The following is a 13,857-nucleotide window of genomic DNA, read 5'->3' as shown; positions in this document are numbered from 1 at the left end:
TGTCCCCCGATTCCCTGTCACACCCCAGAGGTGCCTCAGGCCCTGCAGGACTCCTTGAGGATTTGCCCGCTGAGGCCCTCCAAGGATGCAGAAGCACCTGGGAAGCTTTATCTCCACCTTCAGCCACATCTGCATAGGACACCTTAGTGCTTAGGAGGAAGGCTTCACGGCCTGTCAGCTGGCCATGTTCATTTCCAGTTGGATGCATTGCTCTGTGAAGGGTGATTTATGTCTCCAAGCTGGTTCTTGGCCAAGAAAGGAACCATGTTTCTCTGTCCTTGATTTCATCACCCTCTCAAGGCATGGGGACCTTGAAGAAGGGTCTCTGCGGTACCCGTGGTACCCGGAAGTGGGGTGAATTGAGTGCTCAGAATGGTAATAAACCCTTCATGGGCACTTTGCAGTAGTCCATAACCCTTCTGCACACATCATCCCCTTCACTCCTCACGCTGTCCCTGGAAGGACGTCAGGATAGGTACTCGCCTCTTTGTGGTGTCAGACAGCTGGGTTACAATTCTGACTGTGTCTTCCTGGGCCAGCCACTCATCCCCTCCTCTGCTGCCAGTGCATTCCTGCCTGCGCCATAGAGTTACTGCAGTGGCGCTCAGCGGCAGTGGCCCGTGTTAGTGTCGTTACCCCTCGTTAGTAATACCACCCGTTCCAGATGCTATGCGGGCCTGGAGCCGACTTCCCATTTGCTGCAGCTGTCCTTCTTCCCTCCCTCTTCCCTTCCTTCCTGAACCCTTGGCTCCCGTCTCTCACCCACATGGAGCAGGTGCTTACTCAGAGCTCACAATGCTCCACCGTTGAGGACAGGGCAGTGGACAAAAGAAATGTGAAGTGTTTCCCTTGTGGAGCTTATAGACCATAAGGGACGATCGAAGTCGGCAGGCTAGCAGATAGTGTATAAACGCTCTGAGGAGGAATAGAGCAAGGGTGGGGGTGGTCAGGGTGGGAAGGGTGTCATTTTCAGTAATTACCTCTCAGTAATAAGGTGACAATGACCTGAGAATGGCGAGGGAAGCAGCCAAGGGGCTATCTAGGCCGGGGGGAGCAGCCTGGAACATTCTGGAAGCACAAGGAGGCTGACTGGGCTGGAGTGAGTGAGTGAGTGGGAGACTAGGAGGGTGGTGGGAGGCGCGGACAGATTGGGTGCGTTGGACTGTGTTAGGCTGTGACTTATCCTCCCAAGTGGGACGAGGAGCCACAGGAGGGTGTCGGCACAGCCGCAACATAATCTGACTTACATTTTTAAGAGTAGTTTTCCTACCAGATGATCACCGTTTAAGCAACTTCCCAGATCTGGGATGAGGAGCCTGTGTCCAAAGAACCCAGATGAAATCAAACTCGAGACAGACGTGGGCCTACTGGGGGCAGTCCCAGCAGGAGCCGGAAGGGAACTCTGGATTCCTCCCAGCAGCTGACCCCCATCCCTTCTGTAGTCACGCAGCAGGTGTGGTGCCCAGGGTGGCCTGACCTGGCTCCGCCTGACAGGTGTGGGTACGAGTGTACCTGGGGTGAGTGAGCCCGGCCAGGTGGGAGCAGGTGTGATGTGTCTCCCAGGAGGGTGTGGCCAGCACAGTGGGCCACCTGGCAGGACCTGGCAATTGCAACATCCTGTTGGGGCTCAGGGAGATAATGGGGGCCCTGCCCTGCAAGATGCATCTGGGTGGGGATCTGACAGCTGAGCCATGGGCTCTGTGAGGCCTGGCTTTGGGGTGTGGAACCCCTTTCTCCAGAGCAGCATTGCTTCCTGCCCAGGAGCAGAGAACAGTGATGCCACCATCGCCCATCCCACTCGGTGCTTTCAGAAAGTGCTATGCTCCACCTTATCAGATTGCAAGGCAGCACTCATTGCTATTTACAGAAGAGGCTCTTAGAAATGGACTGACTTGTCCAAGGCCATCCAGAAAAACCGGACTTGGATTTGAGTATTTTGATCCTCGGAGCTCTTCCTACCACACCACAAACCCAAATTTTGCAGTATACTGGGTCCAATTCAGGAAGGAGGAGAGACACAGAGGGGACCTAGATTTGAGGACTGGGGCTGTGGGGTCCTGGGATTAGAACAAGCTTGCTCTCCAGTGAGGGGCCAGGGCTGCCCCCATTGCTGGGGAAAGCCAGGCCCTTTGAAGACAAGAAAGGTTGCTTCCTACCATGGCCCCTGACTCAAAGCCTGGACCAGTCGTTTCTGCCAGTGCTAGGAACACCCGAACGCCAAGCTGCAGGCTGGTGCATCAGAGGGGTGTGCTAGGGAGTGGCTGGTTCCTTTAGGCTACACTTGGGAGGAAGAATCATCTTGTCCAGGAGGCAACAAGCATGAGAGCCACAGAGCCGCTGGGGCTTCACTTTTGGCTGGGCTAGGTGGGACCGGGCATGTTGCTTCCTCTCCAGCCACCCCCCACCCCTGTGTTCCCATCTGTATAGTGAGCGGGGTTGGCATCCGAAGGGATTGCCGAGGTCCCTTCTCAGGTTTCCGTCTTTGATCGTATGATTCAGAAGCAATGCCTAAATATCCAGCAGATACGTGCTCTGTATAGTGAGCACCAGGGGCCTGCGGTCCAGTCAGGCCCTTGGCCACAGGTGACACAGGAGGTGTGAGACCCGTGAGAGGCTGCCTGTGTGAGCAGGCGGGAGGAGGGGACTGCCGGCCACTGTGCTCTCCAGTGTACCCCCAGACCCCTGTACCTGCACTCTTGCCCGCTAGCCCTCTTCGTCCTCCGGGCTGGGCACTGAGATTAGATGTTGTCCTGTGCTGTCTGCAGGAGGTAGCGTGGCTTGTTTTATGTAAGACTCTGGTGGAGACAGAAGGCAGGGCTGGAGGGAAGAGTGGCCTCCAAAGCAAGACTGAACTCCTTTCTCAAGGGGTTGGCTGTTGCTGGATCTGTAGCTTTCAGGACATGCCCGCAGGCCCTACCTACTCGCAGTCTCTTCAGAAAATCTATGGTGTCCTGTCTGAGGCAAGGGTAGCTGGAGCCTGTAACTTGTGGGGTCTCTCTCTCTCTCTCTCTCTCACACACACACACACACACACACACACACACACACACACACACCCAGGGGTGCACACACACAGGATGAGTGGGGATCAGGGTCAGATTGCTCCTGATGCTCAGGGAAGCCTGCCCGACCCTGCTCAGGTGTCTTCCCTGAAGGGTAGCTGGGTCCTTCTCTGCAGTGGGAAATGGAAGGTTTGATGGATGCCCACTTTGCCGTTCAGAACAAAGGGCTGCCCCCCGCCACGCCAGCCATGTCCTGGGGACATTGGAGACAGAATGATGTCCTGGGACCCAAGCGGCAGCCTCCCTCTGGCCCTCAGTCTCCTCATCTCCAATGGGAGGCTGATCTGAAGGAGTTCAGAATCAGAAGGGATCTAAGAATCTAAGAGGTCACTTGGTGCAGGGCTCACTCTATGTAGGAATCCCTGCCCCTGCTGCCCTGGGGGGACGCCACACAACTCCTGATGGAACCCCTCCAGAAGTCATGCTGCCTTCCTTCCCAGGGGCCCATTGCCTCATTGAATAGTCATAGCTGTTAGAACCTACACGCGTTTATCCTCTGTTCTGTAATTATTTGTTAAGGTTCCTCTCTGGGTCAGTGTCCCCGCCTAGTAGATTATTAGCGTCCCTCTCAGGGCCACCAATCAATGAAGTGGTGCCGTTTTAGCTGAATATCCTTGGAGGCCAGTCCCATCCGTGGGTGCTGTCTGGGCAACTGTTACTGCCTGGCACCATACCACATGCTGTGTATTGTCTGTCTCACGTAAGCTTTGGCACCACCTGGATGGGGCCAGTGTGCCTGTCCCCATTGTATATGGAGGCGGCAAGGTTCATCAGTTACCATGCCCATGGTAGCCAGCTTGTAAGTGGCAGAGTTGATCAAGTCCTCTCAAGCTCTGTGTCTTCTGCTAAGAAATACCTGCTCTCAGTTACCCTGTCTGTAAAATGGGGATATTTCACCTGCCTGTTGGATTTATTATAAGCCCTAAGCAAACCGTATATGGAAAGCACTAAAGTTTTAGTTGCTGGCACCCAGTTCTGGCTTGATAAATGGTGGCCAGTGACTATGATACCGGGCACTGTCCCTTCCCGTTTCTTCCCTGCTGTGTGTCTCCACAAGGATACAGCCTCCTCCCTGGGCCTCTACCCTCTTTTCTCCAGAGCATGGGGCTGTACCTGCTCCCAGCAAGGAATGCTTTGGCCAAAGTAAGGTCAGAGGTGGCGGGGGCCTTTCCCCCAGGCCAAGCATGGCTAACCTGGCCGGCTGGCAGTGCCTTTGCAGAGCTGCAGCGTCCTCGCTGTCCTGCCACTGCCCTAGTCCTGCCTCCCACACGTGGTAATTAAGCCCACAGCATCTAGTGTAAGCAAATAATAACAAGGGCATTATCTTTCTTTAGTCTCTGTTTGTCCTTGCCTATCATAAAGTAATTAAAATAATGAATGCCTTGTAAAACAATAGTTAAGAGGGCTGGCAAAGGGCATCATGTGCAATATACGTCTTGCGCTCTCAATTATTGATGCGTTGAAACCACTGTGACTGGGGAAGACTCCCTGCCTGCCTGCCCTTTTCCCACAGGTTCTCTCCGCCAAGGTCCGAAGGCCTGCGGGGTGGCTGTGGGCCCTGAGGCTCCAGGGCTGAGGAGCAGCCTGTGGCCATGGACCAGCTTTGACACATTGCCGGGGGGCACTGCTCAGAGGGAGACGCAGGAGCCTCTGATTGGAGGGCTTTGCCCTGTCCCGACCTCTCCCTTGTCCACCCACATTCTCCAGTTCTGAAAGAAGCAGGTGGTTCTGTCCTGGGTGAAGGGGGAGGCTGGGAAAGATCCATGTCCCATTTTAGATCAGGGCAGGGATGATTAAGCCATGCCGGCACGATTAGGAACAGTGGTTCTCCAAGTGGGGTTCCCAGAGTGGGGTGCCAGACTGGCAGCATCAGTGTTCTCTGGGAACTTTTTAGAAATGCAGTTCTGGCATGGGGCCCAGTACTCTGTTTTAACAAGGCCTCCAGGTGGTTCTGATGCCCACTTGAACTTGAGAAGCACTGCTTTAGAGTGTCGTGGCTCAAGGAGAGGCGGGAGGACTAATGAACTGAAAGTGCGTTGTGTGCATCTATGGGGCAGGCCCTCTTGTCCCCATCTTACGGGGGGCGGGGGGGTCCCATGCACAGGAGAGCTGAAACTACACCTTCAGTTGCTAAGGCTTTTAGTGAGGGCCCCTGGGTCGGGACCATTGTCATTTCCAGAACACCCACTTGTGCATAATTTCCACATAGTCAAGACATAGGGTCCTAACAGGCCACTGAGATTGGCTCAGGCAGCAGACTCCACAGATGTCAGTAGGTGGCCCCAAATATGCCTACCCCGTGACTCCCTTACCACAGCCTCCTCTTAGACGATTCTAGCTCCCTGGGGCCGAATATACTTGGAAATGCAACATGAGCACCCAGTGGTGCTGATGCTTCTTCTGGCTTCCCGCTTCCCTGAGCCACGGGAGGCCGGAAGGGGAGAACCCTGTGTCAGGAGCAGCTTCCTGCCTGCCTGCAAGTCCCCAAGAGGATGAGTCATCCCATGCCTCTCAGCTCTCCTTTCCTCACTCGCCCCATCCCCACTCACTGCAGACAAAGGTTTTCACCTCTCCCTTGGTTTCTCTCCTGTGCTCCAACTCACAATGTCCCCAGGGTCTGTTTGCCTTCAAGATTAATTCCGTTTTTAAATTTTATAAAAGTTTATTTATTTATTTATTTATTTATTTATTTATTTATTTAGAGAGCTGGCAGTGGGGATGGGCAGAGAGAGGAAGAGAGAGGGAGAAAGAATCCCAAATGCATGGAGCCCGATTCAGGCTCAAACTCACGTTCTGTGAGATCGATCATAACGTGAGCCAAAATCAAGAGTCAGACGCTTAACCAACTGAGCCACCCAGGCGCCTCTTGAAAATTAATTCAAAGGTTTTAAATGGTGAATATAATTTGCTGGTATCTTTTTATACATCTGTACCTGCAGAAATGATATCAGTGGGTATTTGAGCAGGGGGGCCCATTTAAATTTAAATTTAAAATTTATATAACCAGTGTGTTTAGTATAACCATGTGCCATGTAAAAAATACGTTGTCTATCTGAAATTCAAATTTCTCTAGGTGTCCTGTATTTTGTTTGGTAGTCCTAAGCACATTGAAGGTCTGGCTCTTATAACCCTTTGTATTTATTCATTCATGTTTATAGAGCCACCTATATGCAAGGCACACTTTTAGGCACTCAAGGTACAGCATTTGGTAGGGGAGGCAGACTGTAAGTAAAAAAATAAAACCGAAAGGTGGTGCTGTTGGAAGGTGGGAATTAAATTTTTTTTTAATGTTTATTTACTTTTGAAGGAGAGAGGGAGAGGGAGAGAGATAGAGAGAGAGAGAGAGAGAGACAGAGTGCTAGTGGCGGAGGGGCAGAGAGAGAGAGAGAATCTGAAGCAGGCTCTAGGCTCTGAGCTGTCAGCATAGAGCCTGATGCGGGGCTCAAACCCACCAGCTGTGAGATCATGACCTGAGCCGAAGTTAGATGCTTAACAGACTGAGCCACCAGGTGCCCCATAGGGTTGGAATTTTCAAAGGGTTGCCAGAGAAGATTTCACTGAAAGGTGGTATTTGAGCAAAGACTTGAGGGAAGTGAGGGAGTAAGCCGTGACCTTCTGTGGGAGAAGAGTGTTTTAGGCAAAGGCACATTGTATACAAAAGTGTGCAGTTTAGGGCCCCATGTGGGGCTCGGTTATCTGAAGAGGTCAGCCTTGTTTCCTCAAGCATGTTTTTAGCCACGAAGGGAGATTTATTCTCTTTTGTAATTAAAAAGGTCTGCGGGCACCTGGGTGGCTCAGTCAGTTGAGCGTCCGACTTTGGCTTAGGTCATGATCTCGTGGTTTGTGAGTCTGAGCTCCACATCAGGCTCACTGCTGTCAGTGAGGAGCCTGCTTTGGGTCCTCTGTCCCCCTCTCTCTCTGCCCTTCTCCCACTTGTGCTCTCTCGGAAATAAATAAAACATTTTTTTTTAAATTTTTTTTTAACGTTTATTTTATTTTTTGAGACAGAGGGAGACAGAGCATGAACGGGAGAGGGCCAGAGAGAGGGAGACACAGAATCTGAAACAGGCTCCAGGCTCTGAGCGGTCAGCACAGAGCCCAACGCGGGGCTCGAACTCACGGACCGCGAGATCATGCCCTGAGCCGAAGTCGGCCGCTCAACCGACTGAGCCACCCAGGCGCCCCGGAAATAAATAAAACATTTTAAAAAGTTATTGAAAAAGGTCTTATGTGGATTTCAGACACAGCTGGATTCAGGTGTTCAAATGATGACACCAGTATTCTATCACTTCTCCTAGGTTCCTCTGTGGTGGCTTCATTCTCAGGGAAGGGTTGCCTTTCCTGTTCTTTCCAGCAAAAGTCCCAGGCTTGAATTGTATTGGGTTGGCATGGGTCATGTGACCATCACTGGCTCAATCTCTGTTTCCTGAGGGATGGAATGGAGTCTCCATTCCTGGGACAAGCGTGGGCCTTCAGTTCCTTTTGAACTATATGGATTGAGATGAGCAAATGGAGATTTCCTTCAGAAAGACAGGGTGCTCCTGTGAGGACGGTATGAATGGTGGGCGGCATGCCAACCTCGCCTCCTTGTAGTCACTCCATGACCCTAGACAGGATGCTCTCCCTACTGAACTTAGTGGTTGTTTCTTTAAAGGGGAAAGAGAATAATTTCATTCTTCTTTCTTTCACAAAGATATTTTAAAAGGAAATAAAGAAAAGATTCTTTTAAAAAAGATTAAGAAGAAAACCAAAGCCATAGTCTATCCCACCTCCTCGCCCCTTGTACCTTCAAGCCGGCATCCACGTCAGCCAGGACCTTTCCAACTTTGATTCTTTTGGGTAGGTTGTGTTTACTAAATCCAGTTGGTTCCTGTTCTCAATCCTGTTCTCTCTGTTGCCAGGAGGCCCAGAAGATTAACAATGGCTCGAGCCAGGCGGATGGCACTCTCAAGCCAGTGGACGAAAAAGAGGAGGCAGTGGCAGCCGAGGTCGGCTGGATGACCTCTGTGAAGGACTGGGCGGGGGTGATGATATCTGCCCAGACACTGACTGGCAGAGTCCTGGTGAGTCCCCAACACCTTCCTCCTCAGGGAGGCCTGCTATCTGGTCCATGATCCTACCATGTTTCCCAAGTCTTCTCTAAGCTACCCATTATTGGGGAATGGGGGTGAACAGCGGGTCATGGAGTAGAGGCTGGTTCTCTGTGCACGTAAGCCAGAGGTATGAGGGAGGATCTGTAGAGTGGGCCAGCACCTGGGGTGAAGGGGGTATGTTGGGGAGGATGTAGGGCATTTCCTCTGCCAGCAGAGTAGGTGTATGCATGCACACATACACCATGTACACACACACATACATACACACACACATACACACCTTGATAATCCTGGAGAGGAGAAGGGAGTCAAAGAAATTTGTGCTCAAAATTCCACAAAGAACCCATAAATGATAAATGCCAGGATCCATAGAGTTCTCAGCACGTGCCCATTGGCTCTGTCGGGTCTGCTCGGGTCAGAAGTTTCCCTGAGAAGGATGTTGCATTCCAAATGATTTCTTATTACAATTCTGGAAGCTGTTTTGTATGGGCTGCCCTTCCTGGGCCTGAAGCTGGGGCTTGGTCAAGACTAATTTGACTCAAAGAATGAATGGGAATGTCCTGACAGATAGGTGAACCAAAGATAAGGCAGGGCCATTGGAAAATAGGTGCCACACCCAAGGTGTTTCATGGTGAGAGCTCGGTGAGGAGGTGGCGATAGATGTGGGAAGATGGTAGAAGTTTCACCAGAAACTTCTGGATTCGTCAGAATCCTTCTTGGGGACGACTCTACATCATGTTTGGGATGACTATGTCACAAACCGTTTGAGGGAGGGACTATGACACTGAATGTCATGCTCGCATCACAAAGGTGGTGGCCAAACAGCCGTCAAGGAGGACAGGGTTCTGTTAACTGAGGGAGCTTTTGGGAGCAGAGTTTTCTGGAAAGTCCAGAAGCTGTGGCTGATGTTGATTGCTGGCACCATAGAAATGGGAGAGGTTTAAAGCCGTGGTTCTGGAGAGGAGGAGAGGGAGACTGACGAGGCCAGATGCTGCATGGAGGAGGACCTCCCGGGTCGGTGGGACCCAGGAGAGACCGGGTGGCACGGAGCATCTAATGTGAGATTGTAGGTCGCTTGTCGCAGTCTCTGCTCCATTACCAGCCTCCTCACCTCCCTGCACAGTCTTCTTCAGCAAAGGCTCCATTGCTGTTTCGTGCTTGTGTATGAGTGGATTCTGTGTGGGAAGCTGACGGAGGGTGAGTTCTGGGTCTGGGCATTCATGGGGAAAGAAATGCAGGCAGTGCATGCTCTACCTGTGGTGGTGATGGTGGGTGAGGAACAGCAGACAATTTGGTTGCACAAATGTGACGCCTGTCGCTTCTGCATGGCCACTGTCGACAGCTCTAATTTTCTCCATCGGCATCAGCCGAGAGTTACCAGAATGACTTGGCTAGGCGTTTTTTGCGGCCCTGTGGAAAACAAGGAATGATCTACTTCCATTGCACCGTGGATGGAAGTTATTGAAGGAATGTGTGGAGGAGAAATGCTGAGTACGAGCATTGTGTGGGTGTGCGTAGGGGGTGCTGAGTGTGGGGACACAGGGGCCATCAAGAAAGCCTCGTGGCACTTCACCGGGTGGAGCCTTTGAGCTAAAACTTCCATTTCAAGATGAACTGAGCACATGCTTGATGACAGAGAAGATATCCGAGATGGAAGCATCCCTGAGCTTGAAAATAAGAAAGGGACCACTTAGTGGGCCAGAAGCGGAGAATACCTAAATAATACATAATAAAACAGAGAACATTTGAGATGAGCATTGAACTGTGAGCTAGCATCATGAATGTCTACACAGTAGAGGGGGTCATCCCAGAGTGAGGGAACAGTGGCAACAGAGAAAGGGCGCAGAGCATGGAGGGAGCGAGGCCCAGGCGGCGAACAAGGAGGCACCTGAGGGGATAGAAGACCCGGAAGATGGGCTGGTGGCAGCTTGTCAGATCTTCAAATGCCCAGCCAAAGAATGCGGACTGAATTTTGTAGGAAAAGGAGATTTTGAGGGAGGGGCATCATGACTGGTGGTTGTGCCGAGAGAAACACAAGGAGACAAAGTAGGGAGCAGATTGGTGAGGCGGGAGCGCGACGTGCTAGGATCCGTCAGGACAGTGAGCTACCCCGCTGGGACAGGCCGTGAGCAGATGACCACAGGGGACCCGCCGCAGCCAGGCCTGAATGAGCACCACGCAGTGCAGGCAGGTGGGTGGATGTGGGTGGTGCTAGGGAAGCAGAACTAAGAGGCCAAGGGCACCAGTAGCCATGTTGATGCTACCGCTCATGGTAACGTTATCAAGAGCCTCCCGTGAGCCAGGCACTGTGTGAGGCGCTATGCATTACGATCAGGTTGAAGGGCAAGGGCCATGTTGTATTTGTTCGGTCTCTCCCATTTTGCTGTTGTGTTGTCGGGGTTCATTACAAGGAAGCAAGCAAGTGGGTCTTATCGATGAATTTGTCTCCAGTTTGCAGTTGAGGAACCTAAAGCATAGGAAGGGCAGTAACTCGCCGAAGAGCATGCAGCCTTGAGTGACACAGCCAGGCTCGTACCTGCAGGCCTCTGGACTCCCTGTCTAGTGCTCTTTCTGTGTCATTACTTCCCAGGCAAAGATAATGCCTCTTCTTTTTCTAAGCCACTGTCAGCTGTCGCTTTGGCTGTGACATTTTGACATTACTGTCTGAGCCAGTTAGATCCTGAGGCTGTTTGGCCTGATTCTCTTAACATTTGCATGGACAAGCACAGTCTGCCTACGCCTCTTTGCCCCTGATGCCAGCTGCCCTCTGAAGGTCTCCTTGGAGAAAATCCTGTCCGGGCTGTTCTGGCTCCATCATAGCAGGCCTGGTCCCGCTGCACAAAGAGAGCAGGCGTCTTGGTGCCTTCGGAACAGGCCTCTCCTTGAGGAGAAGGCGGGTGTCTGCTCTGAGTAGGGAGCAGATTTCACATAGAAGTTTCAGTGTGCACGAGAAAGCATCTCTGTCTGTTCCGAACCCAAAGCTGTGTTTGTCTTGAGCTGTCCAAATGTTTATCCTTGCAACAATGGGATTAAAGCAAGACTAGACACCCAGCTGTTCAGAGTTTCCCTATTTAATGTTTAATTTTTTTTGACACCTGGCACAGGAGCTTGGCTGCCACACCTGGGCCCCTTTCTTACCTGTCTCATTGTCACAGGTGAGAGTCTCAAAGCTAGGCATTTGTGGGTAAGGCCCAGGTTGGGGAAGATTCTCCAGACGACCCCAGCACATCTATTGACTCACCTGCTGTCTGAGATCTCTCAGACGAGCACACCATTCATTCAGTGAGTGCTTGTTTCTGACCTGCCCCAGACACTATTCCAGGCCCTGGGCATAGGGGATGAGTAACAGAGATCTAGGGGGTGAACTATTTGTATCGATAGACTAGATATAAAGTTGTTGAGCTCAGTGTGAATAAGAATAAATGATAGTCACCACTCCCCAATGCTTTTTATGGTTCACACCTGGAGCTTCAGCATTGGGGCTGGGAATAGCCTGCCTGGTTCTCCTGCCGTGGTAGTCAGGCTTAGCTTCATAAAAATAGCAAGACTGGACAGAGTCTTGGAGCACATGGCTGAGGGGTTCTGCATCAAAGTGGACACCAGGCTGGCAAGGGTTACTGCTTCCTTTATCTTTCAAATTTTTTTAAATGTTTATTTTTGAGAGAGAGACAAAGACAGAGACAGAGAGCAAGCAAGGGAGGGGCAGAGGGAGAGGGAGACACAGAATCCAAAGCAGGCTCCAGGCTCTGAGCTGTCAGCACAGAGCCCAACGTGGGGCTCAAACTCACCGACTGTGAGATCATGACCTGAGCCAAAGTTGGACGCTTAACCGACTGAGCCACCCAAGTGCCTCTCCTTTATCTTTTTTAAAAATTAAAAATATTTATTATTTTCTGGCTATAAAAAGGATGCATGCTTATTTCAGAACTGGGGAGTATATTGGAAGAATTGGTGACAAAGTCCACTTTGGGACTTGGGGTTGGCCCACACTGAGGGGCATTTCAGGGGCAGTAAATGCCATGGAGGTAACTCCTAGCTGTTTGGGCATTGCTGGGACTTTGTTCACTCCATGTCATGTTTTCCCTTGTATGCACAGACTCCGGGGATAAGTGGTTCTCTGTGCTGGGGATTGCTGTGGTCTTCCTGCGGACCTTCAGTGAACACGGAGTTGGGAAAGGGATCATGGCCCTCTCCTTGTAGTGGCTGCTGTGAGCCACGTTCGTGGCCCACTGAAAACACACAGCATCTCAGGATTTACATTCCATGTGTTCACATCCCCTGGACTTCACGTCTATGTCTCTTTGCTCATTTCCCCTTTGTCCTGATTTCCTTATTCTCTCCAATTCAGACTTTCCATGTATGTGGCTATGTACTCCATTACAGTTTTGTGAGCTAAATGAAATCTTTCTAAGAATAAGGCAGTACATTTAAGTAAAGAGGGCAAGAAACAGAGTAGGCTTTTCTATTGTTTGGTTGTACTTTATAAAATCATTAGCAAAAATCAATATTAGAGACAGTCTACTTCAGGGTTGGTAAGGTGTTCAGTCAAGGGCCAGATAGTAAAGATTTTAGGCTTTGCAGACCATAGGGACTCTGTCACAACTACTCAACTCTGCCATTGTAATTTGAAAGCAGCTATGGACAATACATGAGTGTGACTGTGTTCCGATGAAACTTTACAAAAACAGGCGGTGGGCCAGATCCTTTTTCATAGTCACAGGTTTCCGATCATGGTCTATTCAATTGCTTATTTAATAAATAAAGAAATTGAAAGGCAGAAATTGGAAGAACTTCCTTAGGAAGGACTTTTCTAAGGTAATACAGCACAGGAGTGACAGTCCCAGAGAACCCATTTGTAATGAGAAAAGTTACAGACACACAGATATACCCATGGCTAAATGTGGACACACACATACACTCACCTCACCTCTGTTAAACATCTTGTTTCCGAATATTCATATTAATTTCTACATTGATCTCAGAGAGGCTATCTCCCTAAGAAAAAACTATGCATCATGGCCAAGCATGGCCTCATCTCTAGGTGTGAGCGGTAGTATCTATGTTGCCTGCACCGGACCTCAGTCCCTTTACACGGTCACTGCTTTGTGCTTCTCTTTAAAGACTACTTTTGCCCATACAATCATCAGCTCCTTGAGCAAAGATAGAACTCTTAGAATTCACTCTGTTTGGCTATTTTCCCCCTATTTCCCATGCCACTACATTTAAATATTCTTCCGGGAAACATGTAAATCGAATCCATGAACTGAGAAGATAGGCTATACTTGCTTTACCGTCTTTGGGATGATTTATTGAAGAAAGAGAAAGAAAAACACCAGTCTTTTCCTTTATCTTCCCCCAAACATCGCATGTGTGTGCATTTTACATTAACATTATATACGTAGGCTGGGCCGTCCATCTTTATCTCCTAGAGCCCAAAAGAAAATATGTATCAACTACATCTTTCAAATAGAAATAATCCTATTGGTTTAATAGAGTTAAATAGACACGTTCTCTGCAGTGCCATTTGCACATGAAATTGGACTAGTTGAACAAAATGGGGGTGCGCATTGGCATACGCTTAATCGAATATGTGACATTTATTGCCTTCATTTCTCCCTTTAGGTGACTCACAGTGCTGCTGACACATCTCATCAGCATCCTCTCCTTTTCCGTTGCAGGGCTGCCTGGTGGCAAATTCACGC

The 13,857-nt window shown here is 50.3% G+C and overlaps 1 protein-coding gene across 36 annotated transcripts in view; it reads left to right on the top strand.

Moving 5' to 3' along the window:
• Window positions 1-13,857, top strand: part of KCNMA1 (potassium calcium-activated channel subfamily M alpha 1) — a 722,982-nt gene that overhangs the window by 208,918 nt on the left and 500,207 nt on the right. For 32 of the 36 annotated variants that reach the window (XM_053909597.1, XM_053909598.1, XM_053909595.1 and 29 more), the window contains exon 2: window positions 7,964-8,125. The exons of the other annotated variants lie outside the window; for them this stretch is intronic. In XM_053909597.1, the coding sequence (XP_053765572.1) occupies window positions 7,964-8,125 (162 nt within the window). The remainder of the gene's footprint in view (window positions 1-7,963; window positions 8,126-13,857) is intronic. 36 annotated transcript variants of the gene reach the window in all.

Source organism: Panthera pardus, unplaced genomic scaffold, assembly GCF_024362965.1.
Source record: "Panthera pardus isolate Hobbes unplaced genomic scaffold, ASM2436296v1 HiC_scaffold_22, whole genome shotgun sequence".
Taxonomy (NCBI): Eukaryota; Metazoa; Chordata; class Mammalia; order Carnivora; family Felidae; genus Panthera; species Panthera pardus.
This window is presented reverse-complemented; position numbering and strand designations above follow the sequence as displayed.